The 22,554-nt window shown below is 35.3% G+C and overlaps 2 protein-coding genes across 2 annotated transcripts; both read left to right on the top strand.

Annotated features, from left to right (window-relative positions):
* The first annotated feature begins 565 nt into the window (after positions 1-565).
* On the top strand, positions 566-12,414 carry znf330 (zinc finger protein 330). Its single transcript, XM_059554727.1, has 10 exons — positions 566-720; positions 961-1,087; positions 7,846-7,865; positions 7,952-8,022; positions 8,529-8,605; positions 9,763-9,889; positions 11,420-11,524; positions 11,604-11,650; positions 11,733-11,850; positions 11,989-12,414. The coding sequence occupies exons 2-10, from the start codon at positions 968-970 to the stop codon at positions 12,240-12,242; spliced, it is 939 nt and encodes a 312-aa protein (XP_059410710.1). The 5' UTR covers positions 566-720; positions 961-967; the 3' UTR covers positions 12,243-12,414.
* Positions 12,415-13,198: 784 nt separating this feature from the next.
* LOC132144021 (uncharacterized) lies at positions 13,199-21,722 on the top strand. The gene is made up of 6 exons (XM_059554726.1): positions 13,199-13,594; positions 16,158-16,252; positions 19,813-19,909; positions 20,080-20,124; positions 20,265-20,387; positions 21,282-21,722. The coding sequence occupies exons 1-6, from the start codon at positions 13,436-13,438 to the stop codon at positions 21,411-21,413; spliced, it is 651 nt and encodes a 216-aa protein (XP_059410709.1). The 5' UTR covers positions 13,199-13,435; the 3' UTR covers positions 21,414-21,722.
* Positions 21,723-22,554: the final 832 nt, after the last annotated feature.

The following is a 22,554-nucleotide window of genomic DNA, read 5'->3' as shown; positions in this document are numbered from 1 at the left end:
AGTTGTAGTATATATATATGCAACACTTGAATGATACTACTACTACTGCACACAGACACACGCACACACACACACACACACACACACACACACACACACACACACACACACATATATATATATATATATATATATATATATATATATATATATATATATATATATATATATATATATATATAAAGATAAGCAGATAACGTAAAAACTTTGAACAATCTTTAGACGTTTTCTTTTTTTTGCAGTTTGATTATACTTTTATTTTATTACTACTAGCTTATATTTGTAAAATATTTCTGAGAAAATATATGCAACACATGAATGATTCTTCCGTTAATTTATTACTTATCGCATATCGAAAAGAGGCAACGTGAAAACTTAGTGAAGTGATTCGGTAGAATATCTGGCAACCGCTCCGTCACGCACAGGGCAGAACATGTGCGTTGCCCTCCTCTGTGATGGAGTGGGACTACATCTCCTACCATTCTTTTAAATTAACACACACATATTATATTTATAGAGATGTTATTTATAGAGATATTTTAATACAATTTATCTGCATCAGATTATACTCCACAAACAGTTCCACCTGTTAGTAGCTGTTAATGGAACTGATAACAGCGTCACTTCAGTTTCCTTCCGGAACAGTTTACTGTTACACACGCACCGGGGATCAGCTGTGATCAACTGCCTGTTTTCTACGCGATTAAACCTCTAATCTGGGTATGTTTCCTATGACAAACGTGGTCGATTATATGTTATTGCGCTGCGACGAAAACCAGACGTTTTCGTAAAAGTACCTGTTAAGCTGAGTTGTATATTAAAGTAATTAATGAGCTCATGTGAGTTTAGTGGGAATTAGCAGCGCGGAGTCGCACTTTGTCAAGCGAACATCACGGTGTGTTTTATAGGGAATCCATTACATGTGTCACATATTTGTGTTCTGTCTCTGTGATATTGGAGGTGGAAGATGCCTAAGAAAAAGACTGGCGCTCGTAAGAAGGCAGAGAACCGAAAGGAGCGAGAGAAACAGATTCGAGCCAATAAAGACGTTGTTGATGTGGCCAAACACCCATGCAATGCATCCATGGTAAGAGTCATCTATAGCATTCATACTGTACCACATTGACGTTATTTATTGATTACGTTATTTATATTTACATACATACATATATATTCCACAAGACACATTTTCAACATAATATTGCAAAATCTGGATCTTCTGAAGAAAATGAAATGATCGAAAGCATGTGGCCTTATTTTCTTTACAGTGTATTTGATGATATTGTAATAGTGGCTGGGAGCATCATTATAAATTTACTGTCTTGTTCTATAAATGATTTCTTAGATGTTACTTTTTTACTTAAAAAATGCAAATATTTGGTGAATCACTTTAATTTGTATTCTCATAATATTAGCAAATACTCCATGTGGCTAGATTATATGCATTTGCAAATTTTATCCTAAAATCTCAATCCTGTTACTTTCAGTCCTGTTGCTCATATACTATGGAAGCATATGGGTAGCAATATTCAATTTGGGATGTAATATGCAAAATGACAATGCAATATGTAAAATGGCAATGCATTTCTGTATTTACATTTACATTTTCCAATGCATTTGTGCAACGTTTGGTGCAAAATGAAAATGAAATTACATAATTTTCATTTGCCATTTCATACACCAGTTTTAATATGTAAAATGAATACTAATTTGAACGCTTTATAAGTTGCAAAATTAAAATTTATCAGTGGGACAATATTCATACAATACTACAACCTAGAAATAATTTGCAGGTCTCAGCAGCACGAATTATGTGCCCAGCTACTTCTGATTCAAATATTATGCTAATTAACAGTGAGTGGTGGTTTCAGACTAGAGCCCGACCAATATGGATTTTTGGGGGCCGATATTAACTCGAAAAGAGCCGATTTATAAGCCGATATTTTGATTTTAAAAATAATCTGGATATTAGACCCATTTCCTATAAACTGCACTTACACAACATTCAATAGCAAAATATCTGCCTGTTCTATGTATGTGGGCTGTATAAACCATTTTCCAGAAGGGATTATGTTAAAAAAAAAAGCCTTAGATTACAGTCTCAATGACTAAACAATTGCACATCAAAAGTATATATTTTTTAATGATCAAAAAACAGTCTGGTTTTAAACATTTAACACTTTTACTTTCTTCCAGTTGAAGCTGGTTTTAACAGTCTGTGTGTTTACTGTAAATAAATTATAATACTAAAGTTAAAGTATTTGCAGAAGTAGTCCCACACTTTGCTGCTACAGCATTCACATTTTTCAGCCATCTGTAGGCAGAAAGAGAGACAGAGAAAGAATAAGCATGTGTATTAATAATATCACCATGTATCATTACTCATGTCATCATTAGAATTATAATAATAATAAACTGGGATCTCCTACATAGGCAAAAATGAGAAATATATATATATTTTTTATTTGTCAAGTAATAGGTATTACCTACTTATATTTAACAATATTATTTCAACATTTTCCTGTTATGTCTGTAAAGCTGCTTTGAAACAATATGTAAAAAAAAAAAGAGCTTGTTCAGCTCACATTTATTTACATGTCCCCTCTGGTTTAATCATTTCTGACACACCTACTGTAGTTACTGTAACTACACTATATTTGCTCTCACAGACACATTCACAACAGACCCGTATATCTTCTGCTCTTCTCTTTGTGCAGTCTGAATCAAAACATCGTCTTGCCTACTATTACCGGAAGATTACGGAATCAATTCGAAGTTGAATGGTTAACGTTAGTGTCATGAACACACCGCTGTCAATTTTGAGAAGAACCACCTTCAAACAAGTTAATAGCAAGCATTTAAGGGGCCTGCTAAAAAGGAAGCTATTAGCGTTAGAGTAACGTAACCAGCCTGAATTCACCAAATTGTTCTCTGGACCTGAGGGTAGCCTCTTCTTCCTTGCTTCTCTCTTAATTCTCATCAGCAGGACTAGCGCTATCGCTCGCTTCTTACAACGGGACAGATACATGTTTGCTGTTGACCGAAAGGAGGAGGAACAGACTATGAAAGAGCTCCCGCTAAATGTTTTTAAAACCCCGCCTACGCCATAGCGCAGCGCAAATCACGTTGTATCTGAACCCAGCGGCAAGCGCCGTGCATACTGCGTCCTGTGTGAAAGGCCCAATTACGCGGTCATTATGTGGGAAACACACCGCAATAGAATAAGAATAAGTTAAACACTAATGTTATAGTTTGACCTCCTATTAACGTTCGCGCTCTTCCACTGATAAACATGGTATTAGCTTTGTGGCTAACCTAATATAGCAATGCATTAGCGGCTGTAAGTGATGTTACAGAATATTTAGAAGTGATAATGATAGGACCGTTAGCTAGAACTACCACACAGTTTTTATATACAGGGTATATAAAAACTGTATATAACTAAATCTACAATCATTTCACATGACGAACGACAGACTCAAACGTCAAAACAGTAAGTTACATCTCCGTGGCTTGGCTAATCGCTTTCTTCTTTAGTGGACTTCTGGCGCTGTTGTTAACTCTGGAGCTGCAGAGCTCCCTCTGGTGGGCACACTGTGCAACACTCATAACATGAGTGAAGCATGAGAATCTGTTTCTCATGTTCATCGGCCGTTATAAATGCAGATGCCAATTTAAATGCAATTAGCTTATATCGGCCGATAATATCGGTCGGGCTCTATTTCAGACATTACAGTGCTGCACTCGCACTGACTCTTATTCTGCCTGAAAGAATGAAAAGACCAAGCTGAAGGTGGAACGATTCGACCAATCAGATGAAAGCAGCGTTTCAGCTCCGCCCACAAATGCAAATGAAATATTGAAGCCATTAATCGAAATGATCAAAACGTACACGGACCAACTGTCTTGTCCATGTTCTCTCACTTGAATCCTCTTATGAGATTTGAGTCTCTGACCTTCTGCATTTTGCTTGAAAATGTTATACATATCTAATAATTTCTGTAATACATTTTCATTTTAATTTTGCAACTTATAAAGCGTTCAAATTAGTATTCATTTTACATATTAAAACTGGTGTATGAAATGGCAAATTAAAATTATGTAATTTAATTTTCATTTTCATTTTGCACCAAACGTTGCACAAATGTATTGGAAAATGTAAATGTAAAAACAGAAATGCATTGTCATTTTACATATTGCATTGTCATTTTGCATATTAAAATTCCAAATTGAATTTTGCTACCCATATGCTTCCATAATATACTCATCTGTCCCATACTTGTATATACATCTCAATCCTGTTACTTTCAGTCCTATATACATTTCAATCCTGTTACTTTCATTCCTATATACATCTCAGTCCTGTTACTTTCATTCCTATATACATCTCAGTCCTGTTACTTTCAGTAATAATATACATCTCAATCCAGTTACTCATATACTCATCTGTCCCATACTTGTATATACATCTCAGTCCTGTTACTTTCAGTCCTATATACATTTCAATCCTTTTACTTTTAGTCCTATATAAAACTCAATCCTGTTACTTTCAGTCCTATATACAACTCAATCCTGTTACTTTCAGTCCTATATACATCTCAATCCTGTTACTTTCAGTCCTATATACATCTCAGTCCTGTTACTTTCAGTCCTATATACATCTCAGTCCTGTTACTTTCAGTCCTATATACATCTCAGTCCTGTTACCTTCAGTCCTATATACATCTCAGTCCTGTTACCTTCAGTCCTATATACATCTCAGTCCTGTTACTTTCAGTCCTGTTGCTCATATACTCATTTATTACATACTTATCCCATATATATAATAACTGAGTGAAAATAACAGGAGTGAGTAGTGTCATCACATTTATTAATGTAAATGTTAGGCTACATCCATATTAATCTAGATACATTTTAAAATGCATCTTTTTTTTTTCAAGATTTTGGCCTCCTATCCACAGTGAGACAATGCTTTTTCCTCAGAGAAAACATATGGTTGTTTCTGCATCGTTGTTTTATATTAGATTTCTGCAAGTATGACAGAAAATCTCTAACCTTAAACATAACCCTAACAAAAACCTCTGCAGACCATTAGATTTAAAATAGAAACATGATTTGGCCTTTTTTTTTTAGCAGTGACATCAGCTCACTGGTCAGTGTTCAACAATTTCACTATAAGGTAGTGCGGGCATTAACACTTCACATGTGTAGTCAAACCTGTACACTAATATAATGGATACTCATTCCTGTTACCCAGTTTCATTCCTGTTACTAAAGAGTTTTTTCTTTAAAAAAATAGTTAAACCACTATTTTGTAAATTAAGTTTGGTCCATAATTCATCCCATCATTAAATTAATTGCATCTTAGAAAAATTATAAGCTTGAGGTTTGAGTTGACTTTAACATTTATTTGCATTCAGATGTGGATTTTTATATTAAATTACGTAGTGAGCTCTAGTGATGGGCGCATTCGAAACACTGCTTCACAAGGCTTATAAAATATTTGTTTAAAATCTTTTGTTTCAAATTAGTGTTTCGGAGGCATATCAAATCGGCCAGGTCACGATATTTTAGCAAACCAAGTTTTGTTACGTCACACGTTTTGAAACTCCGATGGTTCACCACCAGGGGGTGTTGATCTCAAAGTGAACCCATAAACTACTTCTGGTTGCCCAGTTAATCATGTGACATGAAAACACACAAAATGTTTCTATAAAAATGAAGAAACCACTCTGGTGGACATTCCTGCAGTCAGCATGCCAAATGCACGCTCCCTCAAAACTTGCAACATCTGTGGCATTGTGCTGTGTGATAAAACTGCACATTTTAGAGTGGCCTTTTATTGTGGCCAGCCTTAGGCACACCTGAGACATGCTGTCTTATCAGCATCTTGATATGACACACCTGTGAGGTGGATGAATTATCTCGGCAAAGGAAAAGTTTTCACTTACAGATTTAGACAGATTTGTGAACAATATTTGAAAAAATAGTCCTTTTGTGTACATAAAATAAGTCAGCTAATGAAAAATGGGGCCTGAAACAAAAGTGTTGCGTTTATAATCATCAACGGCATTAGATCAATGGGATTTTTTGTGCCATGCAATTAGGGAATGACGATATATCACATGCGATTGTCAAACACATTTCGTCAGTAAATCGCCATCACCTGCTTTCAAATGGTGCGGCATTTAATAGACAGAGCCGTAGATCACTGACAAGCTACGCAATATCGTGTCATTATCGAAGGGAATTCATCTTGAAAGGCCAATTTAAAATATTGGTACAATAAATCAAGTGCACAAAATCAGTATTTTGTTTAGGCAGTATTTGTGGCATTTGATACATTATATTGTGAGATTTGTCTAAAGTGTGTGCGTTTTTGCACCAATTCATTGTTAAAGGATCACTGTGTCGTGTAATATTCCCATATAAACTAACAGACAATTAAAAAATGTTGCTATAGTAAAATTAGCTAATTCATGAGATCAATACATCCTTTATTAAACCTCTTTTTTGAGTTTTATGCATCCTTCTAGAGGTGTCGAAATGCTGAATCAATTAAATTACTTTTAACAGCACTTAATGGAAACAGGGTCATTCACATAGAGGGCAGAGCATCACGTTATTTAAAGGAGAACTTCATGCGTTAATGAGTAGAAAAGGATTAAGTAGCTGCATTGATTACTTTTATGCCACTGATCAGGTTTTTATATGTAGTTTGGGCTAACAGGGTTTTTTAGGGTTGACTGAAATATTGCAATAACTGACACTTTAAATCAATGTTTCAAGCAAGAACAAATAACGGATAAATACAAAAAGTAGCCATTGATCTCTAAACATGTATCCAAATGTAATAAAATCAATTTGTATGATTTATGTGCAAATTATGTGCAATGTATTATCTACTAGGGATTGTTACATAGGGCCATACAGGCATAGTGGCAACACGATATTACAGCTAATGAATTGTGCAAAATATTTATCTTAACAGTCAATTTACAAAAAATGCATTCAGATTTGTGGACCTCCCAGTGTGCTGAATCTCCACAAATTAGTGTTGTTACTACGACAACCAATTTGAATGATCAGAAACGGTTTCCTGAACAGAATGTATTAATGGAACATTCTTTCCCCAAGATAACAGCTCTGAGTTTTCTCCTATAATGCCTGAAGATTTTAGAGAACACCTGTTAAGAGATCAGAGACCATTCCTTCATGCAGAATCTCTACTGATCCTTCAGATTCACAGCTTAATGTTGGTGGTGCTTCTCTTCAGTTCACCCCACTCATTTATAGGGCTCAGGTCAGAATTTTTGTGTTGATTTAAAAAGATGTCCAGGACCTCTTGCAGAAAGACATGCAACAACATTGAAAGATCCAGCAGTATTTTAAACCCTGGATATGGGGTACTTTTTATCCCTGTTTGTACTAAACCATCTGGTGGGTTTGCTGCTCAAAGGTATTTTTTTTTTCATCTGACCATAGAAGCCAGTGCCATTTGAAGTTCCAGTCGTGTCTGAGAACTGAACAAGCTAGAGTTTGTTTTAGGATAAGTGTGGATCCTTTTCCGTTAAACCTTCCCGAACAACATGTAGTGATGTAGGGGCTCTTTTTTATTTTTTTAGGCTTTCTGACCCCAAGGCTCGACTAATCTCTGCAATTTTCCAGCTGTGATCCTTTGAGAGTCTTGAGCAAACTCTCCTCCTCACTGTGTATTAGGACGATAAAGACACATGTCCTCTTCCAGGTGGATTTGTAACCGCTTTAGTGGATTGGAACCCTTTAATTATTTATAACATTAATTCACAGACCTAACCTTTTTCTCCATTTTCTTTTACTTTTTAGGAATGTGATAAGTGTCAAAGGTAATTTTACTCTATTATACACTCAGAATTGTTACATTACCTTGTACCTTTCCATAATATTTCATAGAGTTATTATCTGTTGGCAGGCGACAAAAGAACAGGGCGTTCTGCTATTTCTGCGCTTCAGTGCAGAAACTTCCCATGTGTGCACAGTGTGGTGAGATCAACTTCCTCCTTCTGAACCCCAACATGCCCTCCAAACTCATTATAACTGACCCTCGTTGTTTTTCCCCTGTTAAAGTCTCTGGGAAATAACTTGCATGTTGGTCAGCTTGATATTAGATGTCTGTCCAATGTTCTGAAACTTGGGTCAGTCCAATAAAGCAGATAACGATGACATACTGCTCTCAAACACATAAATAACTAATGATAACAATACAATGGAATCTGCCACTCGGGAATAGAGCGCTGCTGTTCAGTTTGCAGGTGAAGGGCCGTGTCTGACATAAGCAAAGCTCAGAGTAAAAAAAAAAACTTTGTAATATGATCCCCTTAAGTATGCAAAGGGAGTTTCTGTGAAATGTGCCAAGTGCATCATAAAATAAGTAGACACTGGACAGAGATAAATCACGATTGTTGGGCTACTGAAATATATTCTAGAATATTAAGCAGTTTTAGTCTTCTATTTAATATATTTATGCTGTTATTTTTCTTTATTCCAAGGCAAAACTAAATGTATGAAGGCTTCAGACTGTGTCATAAAACATCCTGGTGTTCACAGCACTGGAATGGGCATGGTGGTAAGTACAAACATCTCCATAAATGGCTTCTGTTTTATACCCGTTATGCTAGAAATATCTGTTTTGGGTCTTAAAGAAGCTTGGTATGCAAATAGATTGGTTAAGCACAAAAAAAATCTAAATTCCAATCCAAGTAATATTCTTATATGATTTATATCCAGCTTCTTCGGTGACTTAAAATTTTCTTCAGAGTGAAAGTGTGTTCATTACACATTATGTAACTTCTGACTGTAGTTGCCAAGAGTTCACCTTTTTCCCTACATCCCATGAAGTTTTGGAGAAATGATGGGAGTATCTTCCGTTAAAATGTAATCAGTCAGCAACTGCCAATAAATGTGTGTAAGAGTTCACTTTCTGAACGAACTACTAAAAGTATGCCAAAAACTCTAGGTACAGTGAGGTAACATTTTTCCATCACTCCCCGAACTACCAACAGTCCGTGAACAACCCTAAAAGCTCAAATGAATGACTCTTTCATGAATGTGTTAAATTTTACGGTTTAAATATGTAGTAACATTAAAATATTTTTGGATGTTTAATAGTGCTTTCCCTCATTTTGACAGATCAATGTTGTATTTCCCAGCTTTATATCATCATATTTAATATTCCAGTAAACACAGCTAATAAGGATTGGAAGTGAAAAAGGGTAGAAAATTGTATTTTAAACTGCCTTGTGGCAGGATTTAGAGGGGAAAAACGTTACATAAAAGCTACATTTCAATGGAAAAGGGAAGCAGGTACATTGCTAGAGGACTGTAAAGAGTTTCTCACAGATATCCTTGTGGTGGTAATAAAATTCCAGGCATTTTGTTGTTTCCCTGACAGATAATAATAGAGCACGTGATGGTTGTTATACTGCTTGGGGATTATTTGTAGCACAGTCATTTGGTTGTCATTTTAAGTAAAAGGTTCCCTTAACCAGATACGCCACCAATGTGGTGGCCTTTTAATTACAGTTCGGTTTCTTTGACAGTGCATATTTGTACCGGTTATTATGTCATGGCACAAATGGCTCAGAAAATTGAAGTTAATTCTAGGGACATTTAGTTCACTTTTTGTTTCTAATTCAGGGAAACTCCGTACTTTTGGGGGTCTCTTGGGATTTTACTGATGAAGGAAGAATCTATTGTTAATGGAGTATTATTTGTGTCCTAAAGGGAGCCATATGTGACTTCTGTGAGGCCTGGGTTTGCCATGGAAGGAAGTGCTTGAGCACACATGCATGCTCCTGCCCTCTTTCTGACGCAGACTGCATTGAGTGTGACCGCAGCGTTTGGGAACATGGTAAAGAGCAAGCATTACCATCAGTTACAAATAACAGGAGTTTTGGGTCACACTTTATTTTAAGGTCCAATTCTCACTATTATCCAGTGTTGGGGGTAATGCATTACAAGTAACGCGAGTTACGTAATCAGATTACTTTTTTCAAGTAACTAGTAAAGTAACGCATTACTTTTTCATTTACAAGAAAATATCTGAGTTACTTTTACAAAAAAGTAACGCCAGTTACTTTGTATTCCCATTTTTTGACTGACAAGCCTCCTGTTCCCATATTGGGAGAAATCGGAAGTATGGAGGCGTTGTGTGCGCTGTGTGAACATGTTACTGTAGTTCTAGACTAAATGTGAATGTGCATTAATTCATCCCACTCACAAAAAAACAAAAAACAAAACAGATTTAGTATTCATCAAAATTAATCAAAACAGTGAAATGCAAACTCAGAATATGACGCAAACCTGCAATAACTAAATATATTAAATAACACAAATGTATCTATTCCCATTTTATTAACAGTGTCTTTGCTGCTGACCTTTAATGATCCAGTTCAACCATACTAATAATTAAAAAATGACTTTAGATAAACTAACAATTGTGCTTCATTGTTTTTTTTTATTGCTGAAGCGTGTTGAACCTTCTTCTCCTGTGTTCTACTGTACAGACGTGAATTTACTTTTCCTTCAGGTTTATTCATTACACTTTTTGGTGTGAAAGGGCTTTTACATTTGCTATAAATAGAACTTCTTATATTAAAAACAATCAAGCCCTGCTCATATTTAAAAAGTAACGTGAAAGTAACGCAAAAGTAATGTAACACATTACTTTCCATAAAAAGTAACTAAGTAACGTATTTAGTTACTTTTTTAGGGAGTAACGCAATATTGTAAGGCATTACTTTTAAAAGTAACTTTCCCCAACACTGCTATTAACTAACCATTAACTATGACTTTTGCCTCAATTAACTTCTAATTTGCTGCTTATTATTAGTTTATAAGGTAGTTGTTAAGTTTAGGGTATTGGGTAGGATTATGGATGTCATGCATTATATGTACTTTATAAGCACTAATGAACAGCCAATATGTTAATAATAGGCATGCTAATAAGCAACTAGTTATTAGTGAGATTTGGACCCTATACTAAAGTGTTACCGAGTTTTGTAATCCGATTACTTTTTTTCCAGTAACTAGTGATGCATTACTTTTAAATTTACAATGAAATATCGGAGTTACTTTTTTAAAATAAGTGATACAAGTTACTTTGTTTTCTTTAGTCTTATTCATTTCACTTTTAGTGTGAAAGGGCATTTAACAGTTGCCAAAAATATAACTTTTGAGGTTTTTGTTATTAAAAAAACTAATAAGCAAGTCCATCCCAGTGGACAAACAAGTAACACAAAGTAATATAATGCATTACTTTCCATAAAGAAAAGTATTGCTTTTCCCAACACTGGTTACCTTCATCTAAATCAGCTGTGCTCTGCTTTAATACGGTTGGACCAGTCAAGCAGTCAAATCCTGTTTGCTGTGTAATGTACAGGTGGACGCATTTTCCGCTGCTCTTTTTGCGACAACTTCCTGTGCGAGGATGATCAGTTCGAACACCAGGCGAGCTGTCAGGTCCTGGAAGCAGAGACGTATAAATGTACGTCTATCTGATTTCCAATGTTTTTCTGAATATTCCTATTATGTTCAACTTTAATTGACTTTTGCCCCAATTTCAGGTTTATCTTGCAATCGTCTCGGTCAGCATTCTTGTCTCCGATGCAAGGTAAGGATTTTCAGCAGTCTGATTTGTTTGTGTCCGTCTCATATTGTGAGGACAAACTGTGAGTGGAATGCTGTTTTTGTAGGCATGTTTCTGTGACGATCACGCTCGAAGCAAAGTGTTCAAGCAGGAGAAAGGCAAGGCTCCCCCGTGCCCAAAGTGTGGACATGAAACTCAGGAGACCAAGGATCTCAGCATGTCCAGTGAGTACCATCCTCTATTACAGGCTTGTACTATTAGTACAGTCTTAGATTGTGAACTTTATTCATTATAGAAATATAAAAACCCACAGCAAACTAATAAAAAAGACAAAAACACAGTTGCATTGTTTGTTCTTGCAGCCCGAACACACAAATTTGGCCGGCAGAGTGGTGCTGATGAAGATGATTATGGTGCGTCTGGATACAGCTCCTACTGGAAAAATTTGGAATCTGGAGGGGGCTACAAAGACGAGGAGGAAGACGACCTTGACGATGATTATGATGAAGAGGATGAGGATGATGATGATGATGACGAGGAGGAGGAAGACGACGACCCAGAGGTGGAGGACTCTCTCTCCAATCTGAGTTTGGGAGCAAGTGGAAAGAACCAATAAAAATGCAGTTTGGAGATGGGATTCAGATATTATAGGTGTCACTTGAAAACGTGTCCGATATTTGGCCTTTTACCAAAGGTTTCCAGCATTGCATTGATATGAATGTGTGCATAAATGTCTGCCGTTGTCACCTTTTTGAAGTTTAAATATATCTGAAGAAATGCTTTTAAAAGTCAGTTGTTTTGTGTATTTATTTATTGAGATTTGTATTCCTCTTCAGATGACAATATTGCAGACCAGACGCAGCTTCTCAGCTTTTAGGACACCTATGCACCAGATGCTGTTATGTTATTTTTTAAATTGATTTTAAAGGAACTTGATACACTAGGAATCTATAGAGATGGGTCGATGGAGTTAAAGCATTGAGGACCAACAGGTGTCAGTATTTAGTTAGTTAACTAACTACTGCAGCTTCACACCAAATATGTTCCTTACTATAGGTCAAGTCATACACATCCATATAATAGACATCTTGTATTTACACAATAGACTGTATAAAAAGAGATTCACACTCGCCGTATATTTTTGTTGAGATTTTGTCTGATAATTTTGTTAAGATTTTGTAAAGCAGCTTCAGCATCGACTAAAATAAAATAAAATTGATGTTGAATTTTATTGTAGTAAATGGTAAACATCGCGACGCAAGCTGGTCACGTGACATCAACATGGCCGTGGCCTTGAGGGGGCGACCCGCTCTGCGCGAAATAAACCGGGTTTCCAACTTCAGTTCCAAGACTGATGACACGAGTCTTCATCTCATGTCGGTGCACGTCATTTTAATCATATTTCTAGTTCATTTCTTTCTCCTACAAATGACTTGTGCATATTTAACAATTTGTCCAGACGACTTTAATCAGAAGTCCTTAAATAACCTTATCTCAATGTCTTATGTCGGTGGAATTTTAACTTCTGCGCCTGCTTTCATGAACTGGCTTCTTCGTGGACCCGAGATAGACTGTGTTAACACCCCAAACAAACATGTTGCCGAGTTACACACACAGAAGGAAGAGCCCTTGCGCTGCGCTTGCCGGAGACGCATGTCAAAGTGAAAGGGCTCCATGGGCGGTGTGTGTGGTTTTCACTAGCAGAGTCACCAGTGCGCGCACGAAGGACGAGAGGAGGAAGCCTGCATTGTGCACTCATGGATTAATATCCAGCTGGAGCAATCAATAGGATCGATCCCATATACCTCAATGATATACTTAAAGGAATTTTGCATTACGAGAACATGTGAACTTTACGCAGCTGTCGTGGTTGGCCTACCAACAATCTCGCTTTCGATGATTTTAATGACCCACTTCCTCGCCTTCATCGTAGGATTGTGGAATAAGCCAACCAAGCTAAAATCAATGGTAGGAAACACATTCTCACTCACTGGACTTTATGTGCTCTGTTGTCATGTCAGTGAACAAGGGTTAATAAACTTGTATGGTGCTGATCAGCACGGGCTGATAGTAGCGCGCATGCACGACGCATTAAGAGTTACGTCAAAATATTGATCTGCAATTAATATACCTGAACCATGTTGTAAATGTATGTCGAAAAGCATGGTTGTTAAAAATCGTTCAATCTGAACGTAGGGTAATACGAAGTTAAATCCCCACCCCCCAACTCTAATTTTATGATGTCCATAAATGGCACAAAATTTCATCTCATCACTTTCGATGAATGCGTATGCTATATTTAATTTCGTTAGATATACATTTGTGAAATGGAGTTAGTTGAAACCGTTTTGGAAAAATATTCTCTGGAAAATAGTCTAGTGGAATCTATGACGATGAACATGGAAGTTATGTTGTTGTTGTTTTTCATTAGTGGACACACATGTGCTCTCTTTCTTTCTTTCTTTTTTTTTTTTTTTTTTTTTTTTTTTAAGACTTGTGAAGTAAAAGTTAGAATTTTTATTTTAAAGCAAAAAAAAAAAAAGATAAAATTGGATCGTTGGGCAAAGATGGCCTTCATTATTGGCACAAAAGGTGGCATGTTTTTACTAGTGCAATAATGTTTAAATGCAATACTTATTGTAATTAATGGGGTTATTATTTAATATACATACATTACAGACATAATAGGTTAATTGAGTAAAACACTGCATTTTCTTTCATAGTGTTGTTAATTTCACATCTTCGATTAAAATATAGGCAACTATGTCATATAATAACTTTCATATCAATCTCTTTTTCCTGGGATTCTGCTTTGTTCATCATTGGTCAGAAGGTCATCTTCTCACATCTTACCTGATATTTTGGCCATTTAATTTAATTTAAATATATAGGCCTGGGTTTTTCCTGTATAGGAATCTGCTTTACAAATATTGGCGGTAGACTAGTAGTGAGCACATTGTGCATTAAAGCGTTAAGCAGTATTAAAAGTATATAGGTATATTTAACCAGTATCTATGTTTAATTATTACGTCTATTCCAGTTTGGTTAAATCCTGTGTTATTTAATTGGTAGTAGTACTTAAGTGTTCAAAACTAGTATTTATCACAGGATTTAAGCTTCCAGTAACAATTCAAGTTGCCTTTTCATTCATGCCTATGTAATGACGTGTCAGATTAGTTGAACTGAACCTTTTTCTAATACATTTTCCTTTTGCTAGCTTTTAAATTATGTATTGTAGTCATTGGTGTCTATGACAAGAACTAGGAAAACCGATAACCGAAATCATTTGAATTTAAGTAACTAAAAAGTAATAAAAATACTAAAAGAGAATAGTTGATATGTGAACCGTAGCTCAATGGCTCTTGAGTCTATAGCAGCCCAAAGTTGCACTTATGTTATATACTAATAACTTTTGAAACGTGGGTTAGAAACAAAATCCAACAAAACTTTTCATGATTCCTTGGCTCAAGACAAGACACAAACTCCTCCTCATGTTACCAGAAATCAAACTAAGTCATCTTCTGATCATGTCAACAAAAAGTTGTGGAATTTGAGATGACTCATCATGCCTTTCTTGCGAAACATGTGAACGAATTTGACGAAAAGCATGCTACAATGGACGTATCTCTGCAACGCTTTAGCATATTCAGACCAAACTTGGTGTGTGTTATAACAAGCACGACCTGAGACTACCTGCACAGGTTTGACACAGTGCCACCTAGTGGTCAGGAGATATGAAAAATTATATCTTCCGAACATTTGGCAAAAAAAAAATACAAATAAATCCCAGGACTGGTCTCTTGAGATTTGGTGTGACATTCCGAGTCAAACAATTGTCCTATGTCAGCCATTTTTCTGTTAATTTTTAAGTTATCTCTAATTTTTATTTTAGTTTATGTACGCATTGGTGTATCATTACATAACTTGGTAAGTCACATGGACACCATGCGCTGAAAATACTCAAAAAGTCTTGGGACAGTGCCAAAAATGTTAACATAAAAAATACCACCATCTTTTGATGAATTTGGCCTATTGCCATGAGACTGGTCTCTTTATATTCATTGGATCAATCATCTTTTCAACTATTTTTTTTTCCAAACTCCTCCTAGAGGGCTGGTCCAATTCTCACGAAAATCGAATCGGAGCATATTCAGAAAATTTAGCCTATGGATTTGGCCAAAATTATTCTGAGGCTCTGCAAGGCGCCACACTGAATACACCACATCAATTAGGTCACAGCACCACCTGTTGCTCACAAGTCATTAGGAATTAAATCAGATTATATCTTTTTTAAGATTAAATCATCTACACATGTCTTAAAATTTTTTCCCCTACTGTGCTTGGCCCCTTCATTGTGCATGCTCAGCACAATGAAGCACTGCAGCTAAACTTTTGTTTTCGTTTCCACTGATTGCGCACTTTGCTTCCTGTAACTGCATATTCTTTCTAACAAATAAAAGGATCACTTCTGTATCTGTGGGATTTTTGCAGCATTTTTGTAAGTATTAAAGGAGTGTGTGATCTTTTACAGAGAACTGGAAGATGTGCTTGTAACCCTTGGTGCTTTGAGAATCACATGGAATGCCCTTTGAACTCAGAGGTTTGGAATTCTATCTTAATTCTGAGGTATATCTAAGAAATTAGACTGCTTATTTTCTTTGCTGATTGCTGTGTAAATCTGGCACAACCACAGTCACTGGGTTGCCAAAACCGGTTTTAGGGTGAATTAGCTAACTTTGGCCACTTTCTACTATTAAGATGGCCCAATTGTAATGAATTAAAGGGATAATTCACCTTCAGTTGCTGGTCCCCATTGACTTTTATAGTATGGGTGAAAAATGCAAGTCAATGGGGACCAACTGAAGGTGAACTGTCCCTGTAACCCCTGATAAAATCCATCAGGGAAAAAATTAGTTGACAATTAAACTTTTAAAAAAAAGTTTAATTCAGAAATTGATAGTAAATTTGACAAATTATTATAAAGAAACAGCACGTAACATTGAATTAAACATGAAATTGTGAACTAGAAAGACTGAAATAGTATTTTCTTGTAAAACTTACTCCAATAATCTTATTTTCTATCTACAGCTTTATTTCAAGTTTTACAATGTCAGTTGAAGAGAAACTGTATAGTATCTGTAGAAACTGTATGCTTTTTTGAATATTGAATATTTCTCCGGGTTTATTTGAATGCCAGTTTGTGTATCAGACACATACATTAAAGTCTAAACCACACAAAAATGTAATGAAAAACAATTGAACATTTAGTAAAAAACAAAACAAAAAAACATTTACTTTGAATCTGTTTTCACTCTGAAATTACAAAAACTGAAACAGTATTTCATTTTAAAACATACTTTAAATGTCTTTGTCAATAATATTTTGTAACAGATAATTTTTACAGCTTATTATTGTATATATATATATATATATATATATATATATATATATATATATATATATATATATGTATATGTGTATGTATGTATGTATGTATGTATTTATGTATTTATGTATGCATGTATGTATGTGACAATGTTCCCCAATAATAGCAGGCTATTTTGACAAACTGGGGGGTTTAAATTAGATAATAAATAAGTCTATTGTAGGCTGCATGAAACATAAAAAAATGCTTGCAACTGCAAAAATAGGAGGCAAAACCAGCAAACTGTTGTTATGGCCACGAGTCATTTATATATGACAATATATAACACGTGACAACTTGCCCCAGCTATGCTGATGTGTCATGAGAAGAACACTACTCAAGCTATCAGTTAAGATCTACCTTCATTATACAGTCGACTTTATTTACTTTAGCACTCTTACATCTTTCTAATTGGACTTTTGACTCTATATAGTTCTTAAGTTTATAATTGTTGAGATACAGCCCTTGTGACAGCGTCACCATGTGACATCTAGCCCCCCCCCCCCCCCCAATGCAGTTACAGTCCATAAAAAACAATTAGTCTTATGCACTAGATGAATTGACACATTTGAGATTTCTAAAGTCCGATTTAAATGGCTGTTTATCTGCTGCTGCCCCACTAAAGTGTGCATTAGTGTGCATGTCAGCTGTACACGGTAATATGAACCCACTGCAAGATCAATCTCTTTCTCGCTCTGCCTAGAGCACACAACACTATTATCTGTTCAGAACTAAGTTGTTTAGCCTTTTCATTTTGCTTGCAACAAAAAGGGTGGCGAATCGTGACCTTAAACGTGATCAGATACACCTAAATCTGATACCACAATGACATTTGAGATCTTCGGTCACAAGATGGATGTAAAAATAACTAGGTTCACAGGAAAACAGTTTTGTATACAGTATATGTAACACTTGCTCTATTTGATTTATTGATATCTTGATTTATCTATTGTTGTACTGCAAACATCCTGGAGTTGCATTGGCTCTGTTCCAAATCCAAGTGTGAAGGCTGTTCCAACAGGCTATGCTTTATTATAAGATAGCTTCTTTTGGCCAAATTGCGCGTGGAGAAGGTACTTCATGAGGTGATGCTGTAGTGCATTATGCATTGAGCTTAGTGGACAAAAACCACTGGACAAAAAAAGTGTGAGAAGAATAGTTCAAATTAATTCATTACCAAAAAGTATCAATAAAAATATTTAAATCTTACTACAAATAGACTAATGTGGCCAGAATTTGTGCTCTATTTTTATTTTTTTTTATGAATTAAATGCTTTTATTTGGCAAAGTAAAAACATATGTGAACCTGGAGCACAAAACCGGATGCAAGTAGCACGAGTATATTTGTAGCAATAGTCAACAATACATTGTATGGGTCAAAATTATAGATTTTTCTTTTTTGCCAAAAATCATTAGGATATTAAGTAAAGATCATTTTCCATTAAAATAATTTGTAAATTTCATTTTTGATTAGTAATATGCATGGCAAAGAACTTCATTTGGACAACTTTAAAGGCAATTTTCTCAATATTTAGATTTTTTTTGCACTCTCTGTGATAAAATCGTAATTAACAAAACTCCTACAGTGGCGTGAAGTCTAGTAGATTAGACTAGGGCACGCGCATTTAGAGTACGATCTTTCCCTGCGTGATTCAGTCTGTTAAAATGCATTTACAATGATCCCAAATTTGAAGATATAGGGGCAGAAAATGTATATTATTATATAATTTCATATTGTAAATCAATATCACATGAAGAGTGCCGTTTTTTCAATTAAAAATCAGCATGATTACATACAGATTATTATTATTATTTTACAACAGTTCAATAAACAAGAAGTTAATTAAGAGACTTGCGTCCAAGAGACACCATATTGCTTGTTTTTGCTCCATTTTGACAACGAAAATAATTCCAAACAGAGCCACCACAGCACAGTTCTGCCTCGTTCCTGAATGAATCACCAGTTTAAATGAATCGGTTCAATCGCAATGACTCACTTATTAACAGTGACTTTGACACCTACAGCTGTTTTAATTTCACATTTAAAGAAGCCTATCTTCTGATTTTATTATTATTATCATTTTTTTATTTTAAATGAGTATTTAACATTTTATGTCTTATATATCAAAACATTATTTCTGCACTTGTAACTGCAGGTTAAATGCATTCATGTCCTGCATTAAACAGTGGTTAAATACACAGAAATCACACTTCCGATGAAGCTTCTGTGTTTCCTCTGCATTGAAAAATGTAATTTTGTTGATACTGATTGAGTTTTTTTGTATTCTAAATAACTGATTGCTTTAAAAACAACCTATCCCAGGGGTGTCATACTCAGTTTCTCAGAGTTATTTCCAACCGTGCTCCAGCACACATACCATGTAGTTTGCAAATAAACCTGAATGATTAGATCAACTGGATCAGATTTGTTTAATCATCGCTCTTGGCCTAACCCAGTTTCACCCCCTCTCACTGTTATAATATAACTAAGTCATTTTAAGTATATTTGAAATGAGATACTTTTCACTTTTACTTGAGTAGATTTTTTAGACTGGTACTTTTACTTGTACTTAAGTGAAATGTGATGAATGTAATGGTACTTTTACTTGAGTAGAATATTTCTGTACTCTTTCCACCCTGGTCATGGGTTTTGGGTAGATGGAGCAAATTATTATTGGATTGTGTAGGATTACTAAATCATTCTACATTAACTCATTCCATATTACGGTTGGTTTTGTGTATTGTGTGTGTGTGTGTTCAGCTGTCTAAGTGCTCTATTGCCCGTGGCTGAAGGACATGCACCACAGGCACTACGAGACCTCCAGGACGCACTTAACAAAACCAGGAATTTATTCCAAGTAAGTATAACATTATAACAAGTATAACAAGATTTTGATGCACTGTGTAACTCAAGGAGTGTCATCATTGCTGTATTATCTGCAATCTTTTCCCAGCTGTCACAAAATCCGCTTGACCTACATAGTTAATCAGAATACTAATTTGTGATTTATTTTTCTTTTTTCTCCAGGATTCTAATGCGAGTTTGTATACACCAAACACTGATGGTATCGAGGTAAGTTCACTTAAAAAAAAAAAAAAAAACTCGAGAGAATCATCTGACCAAATAAAAAGTATTGTAAACACATTATGGATTACTAGCATGATAATAAGCATTAAAATCCAGTGCTAACTGACCTCTGTGTTTATCTGCAGAAATGCACATTTAAGTTCTTTGACTGTTTTCTGATGGAGATGAACGTTCTCTTGAATGACGAAGACCCAACAAATGACAAAAGGGCCATGATAGAGAAATCTTTAGAAGTATATAACAATAAAGTAAGTCAAAGCAATGTGTGTGTGTCAAGATTGTGCATCATTCAGAACTGACATGGCTGAACAGGATCAAATAAGAAATTCATTATGGGCCAGTTTTACTTTCACAGCTTGTGTCAGCGCAAACCATCTTTTGGCGTTAAAATAGCATCAGGGTTTACTAAAGGCAAGACGTGCCGTGAAGAATTGGGCTGGACAGTTATTTTTGCACCTGACCTTATTGAATAATGCATTTCTAGGAGTTTCCCTTTCAGACATCAGAAGTAATGGGAGGAGAGTATTCAAATGAATCACTCAATGCGTTTTATTAACGTTTGTACTCGTCAAATTACTGGTATTGGCGCCATTATGAAACGCCCCAAAAAAGCATGTCTTAAACTATTTTACACTTGAAATGGCTGCAATTACTGTTCCTAGTAGGAGACGCCGCAGAGAAGACGTGTGTGAAATATCATAGCTATATAATATTGATAAATCTCAAATTGTTTATATATTTGAATATAAAAAAATATGCCAACAATATGGTGCGCACTGAACATTTTGTGTTGCTGTGTGGCCAAATTCTAATTTCAATTTATTGGCTGATTATTGTTTAAAAAAAACTGAACATAGTAAAGAAAAATGTCTAATAATTTGATAAATAATTCTAGATATAAGAAGGGTGGAAAATATGAAATGTGCATAATTATGAAAAACTATTAAGTCTTTGAACTATTAATGACTTTTTTTTTGGCTGAGAATTTTGAAATCATTAAATCACATTTTCATATTTATGAATGGGAAAAAGCAGATTTTTCAGTTCTGAATGATGAGCATCCCTGTTATGTCTGATGGTAACAACTGATGGTTATGTTTGTAAAAGCTGGTAATGAGTCTGTGTTTGGACTGCTTCCACAGAAGTGTTCAGAGCGATATCCTTGTGAACTAGAAGAACTTGCCCCCTCCAGTAATTTCTACGAGAAGATGGAAGCGTTCATTCAGAAACAGCAAAGTCTTTGCCGAGATAAATCTACTATAACATGTGACTAAAATCATACTTCGTTTCCCTGAAAGCATGTACAATAAGCTCATTTATCTAATATCATTTTAAATTATGCTAGTCTTTTTATTTTTGTTATTAATATTTATATCACCTCAGTCTGAAAGTGTCACTTTATTAATGCTGTAAGAATGATATATTTTTTACAAAGGTAACAAAAGGGTTTTGTCAATGATCGTTGAACTGTGAACGTCTTGTAAGTGTACAGAATTTTAAGGTGAGAAATAGTTTAATCTAAAATAGGTTTTGTATATTGTTTTATATTCAATGTATTGTTACATTAAAGCATTTTTTATTGACAGGAATCATGTCATTTATGTTGAGGTGAATTGGATCAGTTCTTCAAAGGCTAATGACCGGTCTTGAAGGAAACTTGGTGCCTGATATCATTTTGTAACTGTGAGGGAGTAAAAGCATCTATTGTTCCTCTTCATCTGAGGAGGAATTTCCTGTGGATGTTTACTGAGGTCCTGACCTTCTCCATGACCGTCCCATAAGAGCTGCATGAGGGTTATGAACTACATCTTCATGTCTCAAATCACTCGCACGCTCTAGTTCCTGATGCTATTTTTAATGGGAATGGAAATGAGGCACTGGGGAATATACTTGCAGTACTGTTGTTTAACTACATAATTGTTCTGCGCCAAAACTCCATAAAAACGTATTAATGTCTGGACTGTAATATAAATGATTATTTGTCATTTAGCTGCTTACCTGAGGATGATGATGTTGATGAGGCTGTTGGCTTTCTTTGAGCTTCATGACACTCTGTTGAAGGATCTGCAGCCCTTCAATACACCAATCTTCATGTTAATTGTAACACCAATCCAGAGTCAGCAATTTGAGGAAAGCAGAGGACTCTTTAGTCAGGAAGTTAAAAAAAAACTGCTGTGTTTATGAATGAAAAGGTACTAATATAAGACAAATGTTTGCCACTACTTTTGGAGGGAACAAATTATAGAGCTTCCAAAGGCTATGCAAATAATCATGTTCGACTTATTCTTATCCTAAACAGTTTTGCTTTTAGAAATTTGACTCAATTCGGCCAATTAGGCTTATTATAGGGCATTATTCATTTGAAGACAAAGTGCTTTAATGTATCAATTAAAATAATTTTGTACTTTCACTTGT

The sequence above is a fragment of the Carassius carassius genome, chromosome 7 (genome assembly GCF_963082965.1).
Source record: "Carassius carassius chromosome 7, fCarCar2.1, whole genome shotgun sequence".
NCBI lineage: Eukaryota > Metazoa > Chordata > Actinopteri > Cypriniformes > Cyprinidae > Carassius > Carassius carassius.
The sequence above is the reverse complement of the archived record's forward strand: the minus strand, read 5'-3'. Positions and strand labels throughout refer to the sequence as shown.

Coding starts and splice junctions, on each gene's coding strand:
- znf330 (XM_059554727.1), top strand. CDS start 968: ATGCCTAAGAAAAAGACTGGCGCTCGTAAGAAGGCAGAGAACCGAAAG. Junction 7,866..7,951: donor GAATGTGATAAGTGTCAAAG/GTAATTTTACTC, acceptor ATCTGTTGGCAG/GCGACAAAAGAACAGGGCGT. Junction 11,525..11,603: donor GGAAGCAGAGACGTATAAAT/GTACGTCTATCT, acceptor CCCCAATTTCAG/GTTTATCTTGCAATCGTCTC.
- LOC132144021 (XM_059554726.1), top strand. CDS start 13,436: ATGATATACTTAAAGGAATTTTGCATTACGAGAACATGTGAACTTTAC. Junction 13,595..16,157: donor CAACCAAGCTAAAATCAATG/GTAGGAAACACA, acceptor GATCTTTTACAG/AGAACTGGAAGATGTGCTTG. Junction 16,253..19,812: donor AATTCTATCTTAATTCTGAG/GTATATCTAAGA, acceptor GTGTGTGTTCAG/CTGTCTAAGTGCTCTATTGC.